Source organism: Vombatus ursinus, unplaced genomic scaffold, assembly GCF_900497805.2.
Source record: "Vombatus ursinus unplaced genomic scaffold, bare-nosed wombat genome assembly UNPS02014841.1, whole genome shotgun sequence".
Classification (NCBI taxonomy): domain Eukaryota; kingdom Metazoa; phylum Chordata; class Mammalia; order Diprotodontia; family Vombatidae; genus Vombatus; species Vombatus ursinus.
The window spans coordinates 17648072-17668076 of record NW_020954619.1 but is presented as its reverse complement, the minus strand read 5'-3'; the positions used below and the strand labels follow the sequence as shown (position 1 = coordinate 17668076).

Genomic DNA, 20005 nt, shown 5'->3' with positions numbered 1-20005 from the left:
TTTCTTTCTTTCTTTCTTTCTTTCTTTCTTTCTTTCTTTCTTTCTTTTTTTGATGAGGCAATGGGGTTACGTGACTTGTCCAGGGTCACACAGCTAGTAAGTGTTATGTGTCTGAGGCCAGATTTGAAGCCAGGTCCTCCTGACTCCAAGGCCATAACTCTATCTACTGTGCCACCTAGCTGCCCCCAAAATTCAGTATTTCTAAAATAAACTCCTCCTCTTCCCTGCAAAATCTCTTCCACTCCTGAATTTACCTGTCTCCCTGGATGGTACTTTACTTCTTCTCTAGTACTGACTCAAGCATGGGTGACCTCTCACTTCACACTACCACCCCTCATCTCCAGCTCCAGTCAGTCATAATGTCCTTTCAATTCCATTTTAGCAGTATATAGCATAGACTTTGGAGCAACTTTGCCAAATCCTACTGAAAGTATTATGCTGGGAACCTACTATATTTCCCCTCCTCTATGAAACCTAGATTGCTTGGGGGTGTCTTTATAATGTAATAGCTTATAAACCTCCACCAGTGTGTTCCTCCAGTGATTATCAGTTGATATCAATTAGTCAGCCAGACTAGTTAGAAAAGGGTATTTATGAAGGGTGTTAAGTAAGACAAACTGGTATCAAGACATTTTCCCCAGAGGTCTATGACTGCCTTTCCCACAACTATATACAGACAGTCTGGCGGAAAGTGGGCTCAAACTTCAGGGCATCTGGCAAAAGTTTCACTCACAGTCCCTGGGTGAGTTTGAACCTTATAAAGACCCTTGTACTTGCAAGGTAGGTACAAAAAAGACCTCCATGGATGAGAATGATAAGATGAAATTTAATAGAATTCATTCCTACTTTAGAATTTTATCAGGATGGGGAAGGGTATTGATGAACAAAAGGTTGCATAGAAAAGATATAGGTATGATAGCAAAATACATGCTCCATACAAATAAACCATTTGACATGACAGCCAAAAAAGCAAATCCATTCACAGACTCCATTAGTGTATGGAACAATAGGTAAGGTAATAATTTCATCAGCTTCTATCCTGACCAGAAAACATCAGGAGTAGTCTGACATCTCTGGGAGCCCACCCCAGTTTAGAAAGGACATTGATAACATGGAGAATATCTAGAGAATTATAATTAGGATGGTAAGGCCCTTGAGATCACACTAGGATTAGTTGAAAGACTTGGGTATTGTTTAGGTAAGAAAATAGAAGACTTAGGGGGAAAATGAGAACTGTCTTCAAATATCGGTCAGGTTGTGATATAGAAGCAGAATTTATCTTATTCCATCTAGAGAGGTCAAACCCAGAAGTACCACATGGAAGTTGTAGTGAAGCAGATTTTGGTTCAGTGTAAGGAAATTGGTGCTATCCTAAAGTGGAATAGGTTGCCTTGAAAAGTCCTGACTTTCCTTTCCACTGAAAGTTCTTAAGTATAGGGTTGATAAATGTTTGTCAAGTATTTTCTAGAGGGGGTTCCTCTTGCTGTATCAGCTGGAATAGATGGTGTCTGAGGTCTCTTCTGTGCATAAGATTCTGTGCATGTGATTGTCTTCCTTTTAACATTTATGAGAAAAATATAAATGCATATTCTGAGGACTTTAAAAATAACAGAGTAAAATCTTATGCATGGTAGCTAAGGCGTGATGTAAAGGTGTGCAGTTGTTACAAACAAAAGTTTGTTAGAATCTTGTGAAGAATAAATTGGGTTTTAACCTTTGAGGTACCTTCTGGAGTTGCAGGAAAATAGCGATTTTTGTCTGTTTTTAAATACCATGAGCTATGTTTGATCTTCATACTATTGCTCTTTTCCCTCTTCGTTATTTTGTATGCCTATCCATGTTTTTTTTTCTAAAATCAACAAGCTCATCATTTATTATAGCACAGTAGTATTCCATCACAATTATATACCACAACTTGTTTAGCCATTCCCCAATCTATGGGCATCCCCATGATTTCCAGTTCTTTGCCACCACAAGGAGGACTGCTATAAACATTTTAGAACATATAGGTTCTTTCCCTTTTTCCCTAATTATCTTTAGATAGAGATCTAGTAGTGGTATTGCCAGGTCAAAAGGTATGGCAGTTTAATAACTCTTTGGGCATAATTGTAGATTTCTCTCCAAAATGGTTAGATCTATTTACAATTCCACCAACAGTGAATTGGTGTCCCAATTTTTCCACATCCCCTCCAGTGTTTGTTGCTTTCCCCTTCAAACATTTTAGCCAATCTGATAGGTATAAAATTCTATCTCAAGTTTGTTTTAATTTGAATTTTTCTAATCAATGATTTTGAGTACTTTTTATATGACTATAAATTCTTCTGATTTCTTCATCAGAAAACTGCCTATTCATATGCTTTAACCATTTATAAATTAGGCAATGACTAATACTCTTATAGATTTTACAAAGTTCTTTATATATGTGAGGTATGAGACCTATATCTGAGAAACTGTCCATGAAAAATTTCCCCCAATTTCCTGCTTTTCTTCTGATCTTGTCTACATTTGCTTTATTTGTATAAAACCTTTTTAATTTAATGCAGTCAAAATTATCCATTTTACACCTCACTCTGCTCTCTGTCTCTTTTTTATTCATAAATTGTTTGCTTATCCATAAGTCTGATAAGTAATATGTTCCATGTTCTTCAGGTTTTCTTGTAATCTCTCTCTTTATATCTAGGTAATGTGTCCATTTTGACCTTACATTCTATTGGATGAATCTTAAGTATATAGGTGAATGATGGTCCAGGAAAGGCACTTTGATCCTGATGGTAAATTCAACCATAGACACATAAATAGATATAATCCATATAGGAACAATAGCTGACTTGATTTGTTCATAGTTCCTGGTTCTGGAACCAAAGAAGAGGAGGGGGAAGAAAGGGTATGTTCTTGGCATCAAGGTCGTTGGCCAACTGGTAGAGGAAACTGCCAGAGAGGAGGGAGTGAACTGAAGCATGGCTAAAGATTTCCTAAGGTGTGATTGCATTTATTTTCTTGGCTTCAGAGGATAGGACTAAAAACAAGGATTGGAGTTTTCAGAGAGGCATATTTAGGCTTTGATATAAGGAAAATCTTGCTAACAATATGGCAAAAACTGGATGACCACTTCTCTGGTATGTTGTAGAAAGAATTCTTGTTCAGATATAAGTTTGGCTAGAATGAATTTTGAAGTTCCTCCCAGTACTGAGATTAAGTATTTTCTGAGTTTAAATATCCAAATGCCAAAAAGATGAATACTTGCCCCTTCTCAATAATAACATTTTTTCAAATTACATGCAAAGATAGTATTCTACATTCCTTTTTATAAGATTTTGAGTTGCAAATTTTTCTCCCTCCTTCCTTCCGCAAGACAGCAACCAATCTGATACAGGTTATACATGTACAATCACATTAAACATATTTCCACATTAGTCATGTTGTAAAAGAAGAATCAGAACAAAAGGGGAAAAACATGAGAAAGAAAAAACAAAAAACAAGTGAAAACAGTATGCTTTGATCTGCATTCAGACTCCATAGTTCTTTCTCTGGATGTAGTTAGCATTTTCCATCACTAGTCTTTTGGAATTGTCTTAGATCATTGTATTGCTGAGAAGAGCTAAGTCAGTCATAGTTGATCATCACACAATGTGGCTGTTACTGTGTACAATGTTCTCCTTGTTCTGCTCACTTCAGTCAGCATCACTTCATGTTAAATCTTTCCAGGTTTTTCTGAAATCTGCCTGTTCATCACTTCTTATAGCATAATAGTATTGCATTACATTCATACACCACAACTTGTTCAGCCATTCCCCAATTGATAGGTATCCTCTCCATTTCGAATTCTTTGCCACCACAAAAAGAGCTGCTTTGTACATGTGGGTCCTTTTCCCTTTTTTTTAATGATCTCTTTGGTATACAGACCTAGTAGTGGTATTGCTGGATCAAAAGGTATATACAGTTTTGTAGTCCTTTGGGGTTAGTTCCAGATTGCTCTCCAGAATGGATGAATCAGTTCACAACTCCACCAACAATATATTAATGTCCGAATTTTCCCACATCTTCTCCAAAATTTATCATTTTCCTTTTCTGTCATATTATCCAATCTGATATTTCTCTTCTCTAAATTCAAATCTCATGGCTGAATGACTAACTGCTTTCTAAGTTGTTAAGTTTAATTAGTACTGGTACAATTTGGCAGTAGATTCAAATTACAGTATTTAAAATCAGTACATTATAGACTCTTATTCTATATACAAGCCAACCTATGCAAGTGTTACAGGAAGAACAAATGCTTACTAGAAAAATGTTTGGGTAAACTAATGGACAAATGAAATTAGAATCTTCCAAATCAGAGAACCTGTGACAAAAGACATTTGAATATTACTGTGTCATATTGTTCAACATTTTATAATTGTTTAAGAAAATTTAAAGAAAACAGAAATGATAAGATCACAGGTTTGTTTGTTTTTTTTTCTTGCAGATTATATTCAAATAGGATCTTGTGCATGTGAAATACCATTGAGTTATGAAATATATTTTTTTAAAAATTTATTTTAGACTCAAACACCAGAATACACATACAGAATAGAGAAAAGAAAAAAAAAAACATCATAGACTTAAACATTGGAACTTAAATACAAAGTAAGAAAAAAAGCATATTGTGCATAGCAGAACATAAGAGAAGATTCAAAATATGTAATAATCAATTTTCATTTCAAGAAAGCCTTTTGATAAATAGTAAAATTGTGTTGAGAGCTGTCCATCTTTTCTTTGCTTCCATGTAAGTTTTCTTTTGTTCTCTGCTGTGCACTTGTTACTTTGTTCTTTTTTTCACTGTTCCTTCCCCTGCTCCCAAAGGCTAGAATTAAATGTGGATATATTTCTAGATAGATATAGATATATACATAAACATATACATATATACTTTCCCTAACAAATTCTGCTCCTGATCTTTATTTTTATGGTTATGCATATCTCTTGTTTCCTATTCCTCTTGACTCCTCTGTTTTACTTCTACCCACTACCTTGCCCTCCAATTACTTAACCTACCCCCCTCCAAGGATTCCTCCCCTATCCTCCCATTCCCATAAATCTAAACACTCTTCTATAGCCTCCTATAACCTATTCCCTCACCCTTCCCTCTAAAGATCCCTCCCTTGTTCTCTGGCCCCTCCCTATCCCCTTACTGTTTTATTTCTTCTGAACTTGGAAGACTTTTATATTTTCTAGATATATATTGTTCCCTCTTAAACCCATTCCCAATGAAAGTAGGCTATCAGAACTACCAGCCCTCTTCCCCCATCTAATTCCTCTGTATAGATTCTTCCTCCTGCACCTCATTTGTATAAAATAATTGCTCGTTTTAGCTGTTCCTAAATGGTTTTACTTTTTAAAGTCATATCATACTCAGGTCTATCCCAGTCTTTCTTACAAACTACCCAATTACTAATATCAATCTTTGATTTTTTTTTATCATAGCTTTCAGGTAGTCCACTTAATCTTATGTTTTCTCTTCTTGATCTGTTCTCCAGATCAGTTGTTTTTCTTATAAGATGTTTCACTTTCTCTTCTATTTTTTCATTCTTCATATTTTGTTTAATTATTTCTTGATCTCTTATAACTTTACTGGCTTTGCCTTGCCCAATTCTAATTTTCAGGGTGACATTTCCTTCCTTAAGATTCTGGATCTCCTTTTCTAATTGATTGACTTTCTTTTCACAATCTTCTTGTTTTTCTTGGATTATTTTTTTTTTTTTTTTTTTTTTTTTAGTTTTTCCTTCATCTCTCTCATTTGATTTTTAAAATCTTTTTTAAGTTCTTCTGTGAATTATTTTTGGGCAGGTGACCATTTAACATTACTCTTTGGGGGTAGAAGAGGGTTTCTTTGCTTCACTATCCTCTTCTGAAGATGAAGCCGGTCTTCTCTATTCCCATAATCACTTTCTGTGGTTGACTTCTTTCTCCTTTGTCTGTGCATTTTTAAATAGTAATAGCTTAATTTTTGCAATCACCTTTAGCTCTGGGGTATGGGGAATGGTGCCTCCTGCTCCTGATCTTCAGTTCTCTTCTCTAGCCTGGAACCAAAGCCAGGGGGCATTCTGCCCCATTGCTTCTGCTCTCCCTGGGCAAGTGCTGGTTCTTTTGGTTCTTTCTCTCCCTCCACCCCCCTCCACCCCACTCCCCTCTCTACAGCACATCTGGATCTAGCATTCCTTGTCAGCAGAGGTTTCCTCTATCTTCCTGAGCTCAGACACCCAACTCCTCTCACTATCCCTGGGTAAAAGTTCCTGTAGCGAGGTCTGCAGTCTCCCAAACCAACTAACCCTAGCGCTTGTTGATTGTTGTTTAAGTGGCTTTAAGGAGGACCCTAGCCTAGAGGTGTTTACTCTTCACTTGGCTAGTCCTGGGATTTTTCTTCTTGAATTGTCCCAGGAAGACCCCTGTTGTGCCCCTATTCTTATTTATTTTTACCCACACTTTGTTTGCCTTAAGGTGCTATTTTATCTCTTTTGTGGGGGGAAAATCTTGAGAGCTGAGAAATTTCTGCCCTACTCCACCGTCTTCTTAGAATCCTCTCCTATATGATCTATTAAATACATTTATAAAAATAATTATTCTCTTACATTTGTTTAGCTCTTTTAATTTTTCCAAATGTTGTCATATCTAGTATCTTAGTTGATCGTTATAGTACTTTTGTTAGGTGATATGCCAGTTTTGTTGCTCCTCTTTACTGTAGACACACAGAGAGGTTCAAAAGTTTGCCCAAGGCAGGACAGTGAGGTCAAGGTATAACTAGAACTAGGATTCACCTGCACAGCGGCGCATTCTACCGGACTGTATTACCATTGGTCACCTTAGTCAGTCCTTGGCTTGATTTTATAAATAGGTAAATTTTATCTTTAGTGACCTTCTAACTCAACTTTGAGTGTCCTTCTCTCTAGTACCCCAAAGTACCCAGTACCCTCATACTTTGCCCAAATCTTATACCTAACCATCCCCTTCTACTTTCATGTTTATCTGCTCTTGACCTAGCTGTTGATCATTTCTTCATATTAAAATGTGCCTACTCTGAAGCAGCATGGGGGGAGGGAAGGGAAAGGAACTAGTATTTATTAAGCACCTACACTTTACAAATACTGTTTCGTTTGATCTTCAAAACAACCCTGCAAAGTAGGTGCTATTATTATCCCCATTTTAGAGTTGAAGAAACTAAGGCAGTCAGGCTACGTGACATGCCCAGGGTCACACAGCCAATATATGTCTGGATTTGAACTCAGATCTTCCTGACTCTAGGTCTAGTACTCTATCTGCTGTACCACCTTGCATGGCATAATGGCTAGGGCTGAACTTAGGGTCAGGAGGGCCTAGGTTTAATTTCTGCATGACACTATGGAACCCTGGACAAGTTACTTAATCTCTATCTGCATCAGTTCCCTCATCTGTCATACGAAGGGATTAGACCAGATGGCCTCTAAAGTTCCTTCAGGCTCTAAATCTTATGATCCTATAATCCTATACTTGTTTTTCTGTAACTTTCAGGTTTAAATGTATCTGACAACTAAGACATACCAAGAAGGTAGAGACTACTAATAACTTAATGTACTAGCCACTCATGACCAGTGCATTAAAGAATGCCATCACTTACCTGTCAGATCTATGGAGAAGGAAAGAATTTATGACCAGATGAGATACAGAACATTATGAAATGCAAAATGAATACTTTTGATTAAATTAAATTAAAAAGTTTTTGCACAAACAAAACCAGTGCCACCAAGACTAGAAGGAAAGCAGAAAGATGGGAAACAATTTTTACAGCAAATGTTTCTGATAAAGGCCTCATTTCTCAAATATGTAGAGAACTGAGTCAAATTTACAAGAATGCAAGTCATTCCCCAATGGATAAATGGTCAAAAGATATGAACAGACAAGTTTTCAGATGAGGAAATTAAAGCTATCTATAGTCATATGCAAAAAATGCTCTAAATCATTATTGATAGGAGAAACGCAAATTAAAACAACTCTGAGTTACCACCTCACAACTATCAGATTGGCTAAGATGAAAGAAAAGGAAAATGATAAATTTTGGAGAAGATATGGGAAAATTGGAACACTAATGCATTGTTGGTGGAGTTGTAAACTGATCCCATCATTCTGAAGAGCAATTTGGAACCATGCCCAAAGGGCTATAAACATGTGTATACCCTTTGATCCAGCAATACCACTATTAGGTCTGTATACCAAAGAGATCATTAAAAAAAGGGAAAAGGACCCACATGTACAAAGCAGCTCTTTTTGTGGTGGCAAAGAATTGGAAATTGAGGGGATGCCCATCAATTGGGGAATGGCTGAACAAGTTGTGGTAGAATGTAATGCAATACTATTGTGCTATAAGAAGTGATGAGCAGGCAGATTTCAGAAAAACCTGGAAAGACTTAACATGAAGTGATGCTGACTGAAGTGAGCAGAACAAGGAGAACATTGTACACAGTAACAGCCGAATTGTATGATGATCAACTGTGACTGACTTAGCTCTTCTCAGCAATACAATGATCTAAGACAATTCCAAAAGACTAGTGATGGAAAATGCTAACTACATCCAGAGAAAGAACTATGGGGTCTGAATGCAGATTGAAGCATACTGTTTTCACTTGTTTTTTGTTTTTTCTTTCTCATGTTTTTCCCCTTTTGTTCTGATTCTTCTTTTACAACATGACTAATGTGGAAATATGTTTAATGTGATTGTACATGTATAACCTGTATCAGATTGGTTGCTGTCTTGCGGAAGGAAGGAGGGAGAAAAATTTGCAACTCAAAATCTTATAAAAAGGAATGTAGAATACTATCTTTGCATGTAATTGGGGGAAAATATAAAATACTACCATGTGAGAGAAAAAAAAAATGCCATCACTGTAGTTGGAAAGTGAGGCAGGCCTAGCAGACAAATCCAATCAAATCCAATCTAGTAAATATGTATTAATTGCCTGCTAGACAAGGCACTGTTCGAAGTGTTTGGGAAACAAAGGCAAAATGGAAATCTACTTTCTGCCCTCAAGGAGTTTGTATTTTACTGGATAAAGATTTGTTTGAGGAAAGAGAATCTTTCCCTTAGCCTTTAAATCTCTCCACAGAAGTAACTGTCTATTCCATTACTGTGTAAGTACAGTCCTCTGGTGGTATCAAGGGACCATTTATACCTTTATGTATCATTTGCGTTCTGTGAGACATCAGCAAATCAATATAATAATAGCAAAACAAATTTAGATGAATAAAATGACCAAGAATGAGATGAGGAAATGTCTTCTTCATATGGTAAAAGATATGAGATTTCTTCATATCCAGACAGCAACTAAAATAAACATCATGGTTTGTTTTTCTCTCTCTTTTTTTAGTCCTAAACAGCAAGCCAAGATGGCAGAATATTGCAGACTAATATTTGGAGATGCACTGCTTATGGAGCCATTAGAAAAATACCCAGTAAGTCATTTTGATATTTCTCCTTTGAAATATAGAAACTTCCTATTTTTGCTTGAGAGAGGGAAGAAGGGGACCTGAGAAATGTGTTTTGTTATTTTGATTCTTCCTTCTGTAACCCTCCTGGGAGGATAGGAAAAAAGAGTTTTCCTTTTCTATTCCCCCATGTTCTCCTTTACAGCTAGACTTCTTTTTGGCTGGACTAAAGAATTGCTTAACACACAGAAGCAGCCAACATAACAGCTAAAAGAAGACTCACTTCAAATGAAAATAACCAGATCCTCTTGAGAAGTATCTACTTGCGCCAAAGGGTGCAGATAGTAGAGTCCCTATCCATGTGTTGTCTCCTCCTCACTTCTCCATCATCATCATACCCTTACTTACAATGGCAATGTGCTGAGTTGCACAATACTATAGTAGCATCAGCGAATTTTTAAGAGGAAGAGTAAAAATTACCCCCCCTCCAACCATAGAAAGAAGCAAAGCTGCTGAAAGATGTCCTAAGTTTCATTACCCCATATCTTCTTCTCCTAGTATATGACCATCTTACGAAAGGCTTTATATCAGCCCACTGTCCCCTAGCAATGGAATATGAAGGAATTACATTTGTCTAAATAGCGTTATCTTCTGAAAAACTTACACAGATGATTCTTGCCACTGGTGGCTAATAGCTCATTCCAAATCTAAACTAGTTTTCCCTTTAGGAAGAATGAATGAATGAATGAATGAATGAATGAATGAAAATTTGTCAGTTATTTACTATATAAGAGGCAGCATGTCATAATGACTGGGGAGCTAGCCTCAAAGCCTGCTTTCAAGTCCTATCTCTGAAACTTTCTGGTTTCTGTGACTTCACAAGTCTTCACCTCTTGGTGTTTCAGGTAACTCTGCAAAATAAGTTGCAAAGGTGCCTACCTATTCTAGTAGTTTCTTTACCTGTGAGTTCCTTATAATAGTGACATCATTGGTCTAGTCCCTTTTTTTTATATCTTAGCCTTACAGTGTGTCAGGAACTATGCTAAGTATGTGAGATGTTAACTTTCAAAATGAGATAACATCCTTGCTTTCCTGGTGGGTTCTCAATGATAACAGTTTCATTCTAATGATTGATCATCCATTCAAGTTTGCTCTGGCTTCCTTCACCAAATTTGATAAAGTAATGGTAAGACAACAACAAAAGTAGGCTTCCTTTCATATGAAGATGACAACTGGCAATTGGCAGTACTTTGGGGATGCACAGAGCCGTCCATTTTTTTTTTCATCTTTTTTACAGTATCATACTTACTACTATTAAATCCTGAGATGTTGCTTGGCAGTTTGGTGGAGTGAGGCATTCTAAGGTTATTGTGTGTATGTGTGAGTGTATTAATGTGCTCTCTTCTTTTTTTTTTTTTAATATTAGCTTGAATCTGGAGTTCCTCTTCCAAGCCCTATGGACTTAATGTATAAAATTTTGGTAAAAAACAAGAAGAAATCACACAAGTCTTCAGAAGGAAGTGCCAAAAAGAAGCTATCAGAGCAGGCATCCAATACTTATAGTGACTCATCCAGTGTGTTTGAACCATCATCTCCTGGAGCAGGTAAATCACTGAGTCATAGAATATTACAGCTAGAAGGCACTTAAGGGAATCATGTGGTATAGAACTCATTTTTTGTAGGTGAACAAACAGAGACCCAGGGAGTTTAAGTAACTTCATCTGTCAATCAATATTTATTGATTCAGTGCCTATTATGTGCCAGGCACTAAGGAAAAAAAATACAAAAATTAAAAAGTCCTTGTGCTAAGGAAGCTTAAATTCTATCTCCTTGCATAAGGCCATGCACCCATTTAGTTGCAGAACAAAGACTAACACCAACAAGGACTGCCAGCCAAGTGTTCTTATTCATGATATTACCTAATAAAGGGAAACCAAATATTTGATACTTACAATCACACACATGTCAAAAATAGTTTTCTAATTTCAAATCATTAGCAATAATTCCTGTTCATGCCTGCATACACATGTTTGCATGTGTTTGTACATGTGGGACTCTACTCATTGGTGGGGAACAATGCCTGCCCCTGTGTAAGGGACAAGGAATTGCTACCCCTTACATAGGTGTGGATACATAAACATACATGAAGATCCCTGCACCTTCCACACACTCCTTTAACTTGGGCATAGGATGAACGTTAATACTCACTTTCAGACATTTCAAAAAAAAAAAGCAATTGATGTTTAATTGCTGAATTTCAGGCTCCTTTAGAGCAGCAATTATCTAAGTAGTGATTAGAATGTCGGACCCAAAATATGATCATTAACTCTGGAAGGTGACTTGAATCTTATTTGCATTTTACAGTTTTTCCAAAGTGAAAAAGTAGAGAAGCTAAATGAATTATCTACCAAGGCTATTAGGCCATGATTTACAACATTCATTTTTAAACTTAGAGCCCTATGCCAAACCACTGGCTCTTGTAGTAAATTTTGTTGGCTGAAAGGGAAAGAAGAGAAAATGGTGACCCAGTTCCTTTGGGCTATGTATCAACTAAACTGATTGGCAGTCCATGAGCTTTTGCTATCAAAGTAAAATTAGTAGCCATCTGAAAAGGAATATTTTGTTAGGCTTAACGGGTGTCTAGGATACTTACTCTAGAGATTTATTTAAATGATGTTTATTTTAAATGTCCATTCACTCCTTCAGTTTTTCTGTTTTAGGTCCCATTTGGCCATTTTGGTTTCTATTATGCTTTCTTATTAATAAAATGCTTGTCACCAAATGTTAGAATATTTGTTGTCAACTTTCCTTTAACACTTTTATTATATATTTCCTCCTCTCTCACCAAAGATTTTCAAATATGGGTTTTTTTTGCGGGGGGGGGGGAATGTTGTTTGTTCTCAGTGAGGCCTCTCTTTAAGCATTTGGAAGTGAATGGTTTTTACAGGCTGCAGATTTCCTCCTAGGAAAACCTTACTCTGTGAAAGATAACAGCTAAAACAACCAGTGCTTCATGTTTACGTGGGTGAACATTTTTTGCCATCTGCCTCTCCCACCATTAACTAGGTTTACTTGGTCTTAATAACTGAATGCATAACATAAATAATGAATTTCACAGGCAGTGAACATTATTGCTTAATCCAGAGAAAGAGCAGCAATCTGTTAGTAATTCGGTAGATTTCGTAAATCAGCCCATAGCTGGTTGTGTAACAGTCCCCCCCATACTCCATGGAAATTTTTGGACTTTTGAATATGGAGGTAGGCCCATAAAACAAGAACAGTGCTTACTAATTTGCCATTTAGATGGTGGATTTTATCTTAACTAGAAGCACACATAATTTGTAAAGCCTGAAATAGGGTTGATTCCATGGTTTTACTACAGACCTTATTCCCAGTGACAGCTGATTATCTTTGGGAGACATCAGCCAGTTTTATTTACTCCAGCATTTCAAAGCTCTGTGATTGCCTTGTATAAGGTAATCATTCCGTCAAAGAAGATTGTAAGTACCCTATGATTTGAGAGAGTCATTCTTTGAGAGTTTCTATGTTAAAAAAAAAAAAAAGATCAGCTATGGATGAAGCATTAGGTAGGCTAGCTTCACAACAACTGACTGACAATCCATGGCTAGATTTGTACTTTCCAGCTTGGCAGGTCCTGTAAGTTTTGACTCTAATGCCTTACCCTTCCACAACCCAGGGCATCTTTGTCTCACCTTTAGGACTTTTGGCATGAGTGGGAAGGGAAATGGAGGAGTGGGAGTATATGGGTCAGTGTTAAGGGGTTCTTAAATAATTGAGATCAAAAGATTTAGAGGTCTACAGGGACAGACTTTAGAGAGCATCCAGTATAAACCTTTCATTTTATAATTAGAGAAACTAAGTACAAGAGAGGTGAAGGTGACTTGCTGGAATTACAGGCACATGTATAGTAGGTCACGGACATGATATCTGAATCCTCAGATTCCAAATTCTGTGGTTTTCCACTACAAGATACAGTCTCCCTTGTGGCCCTCATTTTAATCTTGGACTCCTTTTTAGCCTTCTTCCAGAGCTTCAACAGGGAAAACAATGATTCCTATTTCACATCTATTGCTCCTATGGAATGAGCAAATTCTCCCTCCACCACATGAACCCAAGATTATTGTTGGTTATTATGTGTGAATAATCATCTTTTCATAAAGCCCTTCTACAGGCTTTTCTTAATAATTTTAATAATTTAATTAAAACTTAATCACATCAGTTAATATTAAAAATTGGGTGGGAATTTGGGGGTTCCAAAAGAATTTTAAATGCCTACTTGATTTAAACTAATTTTAAATGTTAAATGTTTAAAATTCCACAATTCAACAGACATTAACACGGCACCAACCACAGAGCTGACTGTTGGCAAAAGGGGTGGAGGTACAGTCGAAGTGGGTAGAGATACAGAATTTAGATAAGTCACAGTCCTTGCCTCTGTGGAGTTTATGGGAGATGAACATTTGTTCCTAGGTATAATACTTTCATTTGGAAAACAAGTATGTGACCATTATCACTACTGGGGTATATGCTATGTAGCCTGATTAATTATAGAAATCTTTTCCATTCTATACAATATACTTTGAGATATATATGATATATATAGCTATATCATATGCATGCATTGTATTACAGATACATGTATGCACATACATGATATATAGATATACGGGTAGGTGTATGCATGTGTACATAATATGTGTGTTGCACTATATGATATGTGCATATAACATATACTGCTGTATTTATGCATTATATACATTCCTATGACATATAGACATGTGTGCATATACACATTATATACCTATATGCATGTGGTATATACAGATATGTGTGCATCTGTGAGATATACAGACATGCACAGTGTGTATATGTATCAGTGTATGCATCATATGCACATATGTTATATACAGATACTAATCATGCATGTACATGTGTTTGTATATGCCCAGTGCAGATCTGTATATGATAACAACTATGATTTTACCCATATGGAGCAATCTAGTGGAAACCCCCTCCAGTCATGCAGAGTGGCAGTCAGTCGGTAATTTAGAGAGCGGTCTGGGGCAGAGATTAGTGACTTGTACACATGTCTTAGTCAGGATTTGAACACAAATCATCCTGTCTTTGAGACCAGACCTCTATCCGTTATAACATGCTGCCTCACCATTTGGTAATTATTTATTCGGTGAAAAGGAATAACTACAAACTTAAAGGAGACAGCGACACCGTTTGTTTTTATGCAAGAGCCAATTCAGTATAGATTCGGGGAAAATCAGAAGAGTAACAATGTGTGCCTTCCCATCATTTGGTTTCTGCTTCCATCTATTGGGCATTTTATGCAATAGCATGGAGTGAACTGTCAGAAAGGTAGCAGTAATACAATTAAATAATATGTGCAGGGTTAGATTCTCCCTGCTTTTGTTCTAACATCTGATTTCCTGACCAACAGTACTCTTTAAAAGCTAGAGCCAGGGCCATAAAAACTCTTAAAGAATCATCTTGTCATCACTATTTCAGTACAACTGAAAATTCCCTGGAAGAAAACGGGACATTTGAATTACCATACATTAACTGAATATTTTAAAAAATTGAGTCTGGCTAACTTACAGTGCCCTGCCTTTTTATCTTTCTAACTGTACTCAGAATTTCCAAATATTCTTGCATCAATTATGTTTTTAATTACTGATTTGTTTTAGATATTTAAAAGACAAGTTGCCCCATCCAAATGAACAGGCTGAATCTTACTATGTCATGATAGAATTAAGTTTGCACTTTTATAAAGATGACTGAACTGTAGCATTCCACATGTCCCAGTTCTAGTCATATTAGACAACTAATGTCTCATTTTCTCGACTGATAAAATGAAGAGGTTGAAACAAATGACTTCTGAGGCCCCCTTCAAGGAGAGGAGAAAGAAAATAGAAAAAGATAGGAAATTAGCTTGACTCTTCCCGCCTTAAGAGTTTCTAATCCAAATCAGCAAGTAGTTATTGAACACCTGCTGTATCTAAGGCTGTGTACTAGGTGATGGGTATACAAAGACAAAATCAAAAGTAGTTTGTGTCCACAAGGAGCTTGCATAACTTTACTTAAGTTCTAATAACACTTTGTCTGCTTCCGTGTTCAGGTAGGAAATCAAGATAAAAAATATGTCTTTAGTCTCCCCTAAATCCACATAGTATATATTTAAGTACACAGGATGAAGCACTCTACCTATCATAGTTTTAACTAAGATGGGGCCACTGGATCTTTGCCCCCAAGCACCAAAATTAAAGGGGACTTCCGGCACTCGCTTTTAGCAGCAATTGAGCCTGGCACTTATTTATCAAAAATTAATTAAAACAGTTGTAGCTTTTCTCCCAAAACTCTTCCATCATCTCAGTCTTCCCCATACCAGATGAGTTCCTTCAAAGTTCTGCTCTACTGACAACCAGCAGGATAGTGTCCTAGGGTTTCTGTCTCATGTCTCCCAAATGAATTTGTCTTAAAATGTTATTTGTGTTGCATTTCAATTAAGCTTGCCCCAGATGCCAAAATGAATCCAAGAATCACAAAATTGGAGAGTTAGAATAGACCTCAAAGGCAAACTAGCCAAACCCAAACATGAAAGGAATCCTCATTGTAACACCTGACAAAAGTGGTGCAGCCTATGTCTGAAGTCCTCCGACAAGCAAGTATCCATTACCTCTTGAGGCAACTTATTCTATTTTGGACAACTCCAATTATCAGGAAGATTTTCAAATATCAAACCTCAATTTGCCTCTGTACTTTCTTCCCATCGTTCCTGGTTCTGTCCTTTAACAAATCAAATCACGTCTCCACATGACAGCCCTGCTGAGTCTTTTCCCCTCTGAGACCAGGCTAAATGTATTCAATTCCTTCAACTGGTCTTCTTATGTCATAAACCCTTGGCCTTTCACTATCCTGGTTAACCTCTAGTGGACACTCTCCCGCTTATCAGTGTCATTCTTAAGCAGTGGTACCCACAACTGAACAAAATACTGCAGATGAGATCTGATGAGAGCAGAAAATAGCAGGACCATTACTTCCCTATTGGTAGACTCTATGCCTTCTAATGCAGCCCAAGATTACATCAGCTATTTTGACTCCCACATCACACTGCCAGATCATATTGATCTTGCAGCCCACTAAAACCCCCAGATACTTTTCTGAACAATTGTTGTCTATCCCTGCCTTCTCCATGGAATACCATGGCACTTAGGGTTCTCTTACTATCTCCTACTTATCTTGGATTTCAACCCTTCATAAATAATTTTTATTCTGTCATTTCCAGGGCAAAGGTTGGTCTGTTTTGCAGAGAAAATAAAAACAAAATAAGGATTGAGCAGCTGTGCCTTCTCACTATTGTCATTTAGGACCAATAAGCGTCTTATCCCTTCTTTGATACTTCCCCTCCCTTCCACCCAATATCGCTTTTAAAAAAGAAACTAATCCTTATTTTCCTTAGCTTCCCTTGTGAGCCTCAGCTTTAGGATTCCTTACACTATTTTTGTAGGACCATGCCATCTATATTCTTAATATTCATCTGCTGATAACTGGTCTTGCTAGTAAAATAGAAAATAATTATAATTAGCTTTTAAAGTTCACAAAATTCATTCTAACATTTAGAAAAGTCACGTATTGCCAATGGATGACAATGTTGTCCATAACTAAGCCTTTTTGAAAGGGTGTCTTTAGTCAGAGATACATCCTTGTAGCTCTGTAATAAATTAAAGCAACATATGGGAACCAAAGTAAATCCTATTTGAGTACATGCAATCTTGAATTTTCATTTTTTAAGGTGTAATTTGTTGTTCTGTAATTAATATATTACAGGAGAAGCAGATATGGAGAGTGATGATGATGATGATGATGATGATGACTGTAAAAAATCTTCAATGGATGAGGTAAGCAGATCTAGTTTGGACCCGAGGTGAGCATGTTATAGTGTAACTGGAGATGATGTTAGGTCATTACCCATGTCTTCATTCCTAAGTCATCTTCCGCCATCTAGTGGTAAGAAATGATATAATCTTTTTTTTGAAAATCACTAGTTTTTTTTTTTTAAATCGATGTTAAAAAGTAATACGTGGATATCGTAAAAAGGCTGTGTGGTCGAATGAATTGAGCGCTATCCTTGGAGTCAGAAAGAACTGGGTTCAAATTCCTCCTCTGACACTTATTAGCTGTGTGACACTGATCAATTCACTTAATCTCTCAAAACCCGAAGTTCTCATAAATAAAATGAGAGCATTAGACTAAATGACCTCTATGATCCTTCCTAGTTCTAAATCTAAGAACCTATAACTCAAGCAAATGGTGATTTTGAGGTCTATAACTGCCTCACAATAACTAGTAAAATCATCCCATATTGTTCCTTGGAAAGCAGATTAGAAAACAATGGCTACCAGTTGTCAAATCCAACTTCATCCTATATAAACTTAAGGTTGCCCAAAGAAATCAGATGTTAACGAATTTGAGACAATGTACTACGGTATCAGCATTGCACAGAGGCTACATTCATTTGCGAGGGACATAGAATGGATGGCCTCTAAGGTGCCGTCCATCTCTAGGATTCTCTAAAATCATGAAGAATCTGGGAAAACACAAGGCATGAAAAGCCAACTAGGATACAAGGCCCCAGAGTAAAAATAGCAGGGTTATTTTTTAAAAGAAGTTTGAGCATCAGTTGTATTATTTAAGTGCAGATTTAATAGAGAGACACGTAGAAGGGGCCATTATTCAAAAGGACTACAGAACGTGGATCATTTCACCAAGACCCAGAATCTAATGTTAATAATAACTCAGGTTTAAGGTTTATTTCAGTAAAAACTAATAAATTAATAAAAAACTGGTTGGGAAATAAAACTTAGAATTTGGAACACTATAAGAGTTTTGGAAAGGAAATAGCTCAGAGATTACTTTTTAAATGCTCCAAATTCCTACAATCTCTGTTTTGTTCTTTTGTGGGAGAGAAAAAAAAGGCCAGACCATCTGTGCAGTGTTCTTTCATTAGACTCAATGTCCTCTAGCAACTAATTCTTCAGGTTATCCTACCCTTTTGATCTTTAACGTGCCTCAACTAATTTGTATCTTTGTATTTTGATGGAAAACAGAAAAGGAAAAAAAGGGGATAGTGTCAGGTAAAATGATACAAACTTCTCATTTATCAGCAACAAGTAGTGATAGGTGGCCAAAGGTTTCAGTAACATAGAATATGCTTTAACAATTAGAACCAGGGTACCTAGTTATATTTCAATATAATTGGTTTTCCTCATAATACTATGCATTTTATGTATCTAAAAATGAAATGCTGAGGAATTCATAGGCTGCGCAGGGCAGTATCACACATTTCCATGCGCGTGTGCGCATGTGCACATGCACACACACATACACACACACTCCAGAATCCCTGTATGGGAAGCAATATTTGTGTAAGGATATTACCCAGTTATCTTTTAAGCTGGAGAATGTGAACTGGATTCTTTAAAAGGAAGTATTTTTTTCCTGTTCTTTACCCCAAATTAGAGGATAGGATCAAGTGTGTCTAGTGAGATCTGCCAATCTAGGACATACTATTGAATTTCTAATCTTACTTTAAAGATGAGATCTTTCTGTTTCTTGCTTCTTCAGGATATTTCTGAGTGAGGATTAATACTCATGTAGCAAAAGAGGCACGATGTTTAGTTAGCAGAAGTAAATAGTGCCCACATTTGGAAAAATTGTTCTCTTGCATATAAAACTCCTAAACTTGAACCATTATTTTATTCCTTGCTCCAGGGCACTGCTGGTAGTGAAGCCATGGCCACAGAAGAAATGTCTAACCTGGTAAACTATATACAACCAGTGAAATTTGAGTCATTTGAGACATCAAAAAGTAAGTTTTTTGATTGATTATTTATCCTTCCAGAGAAAATCCCCAACAGTGGCCTATAATGTTTATGCTTGAAGCACTGGGTTTTTGGACCAACACACGTTATACTCAACAACACTGCCTGATTCTGGTGGTACTCTTGTTTAGAGGTATAGTGGATGAGAATCTGGTTAGTCCTGAATAAAATCCAAGGAATAGAGATGCCGTTAGCAATACATACAGCCAGTGCTATTCAGCAAGAACACTTATCAGCTATGTCTACACAGCTGAAAAACATTTGATTAATTTGGTGTCTTCTCTTGCCCCAACAACTTAGAGGGAGTCAATGTATGAGCGATTCAATACACTGTGCAGAAAGTTGCTAACATAGACCCTGAAAGGTGATTTGTTCACCTTCCATATCTATAGCCATAGTGCAATTTGTAATTTACCAAGCTCTCATTTGGTCATGCCAACTTCTGCACATTTAAGAGACTATGCCATCAATCTTCATATCTTGTTGTGTTCTGGAAAAAAAAAAAACAAGTACATTTACTAGTCCTAGGATTAACTTTCCAATACCTTTTGTGAATGTAAAAATACCATTTTTCCTTTCAGAAATGGAAAAGCCATTTTTGTCAGGTTCTCTTTTTCATTTGGTCAAAATGTAAGATAAAAATCAGTACCAAAATGTGTTTTTTT

The 20005-nt window shown here is 36.7% G+C and overlaps 1 protein-coding gene across 2 annotated transcripts in view; it reads left to right on the top strand.

Moving 5' to 3' along the window:
- PLCB1 (phospholipase C beta 1) overlaps positions 1-20005 on the top strand; it is an 840557-nt gene that overhangs the window by 669122 nt on the left and 151430 nt on the right. For both annotated transcript variants that reach the window (XM_027840410.1, XM_027840412.1), the window contains exons 13-16: positions 9372-9456; positions 10856-11033; positions 17287-17357; positions 19231-19327. In XM_027840410.1, the coding sequence (XP_027696211.1) occupies positions 9372-9456; positions 10856-11033; positions 17287-17357; positions 19231-19327 (431 nt within the window). The remainder of the gene's footprint in view (positions 1-9371; positions 9457-10855; positions 11034-17286; positions 17358-19230; positions 19328-20005) is intronic.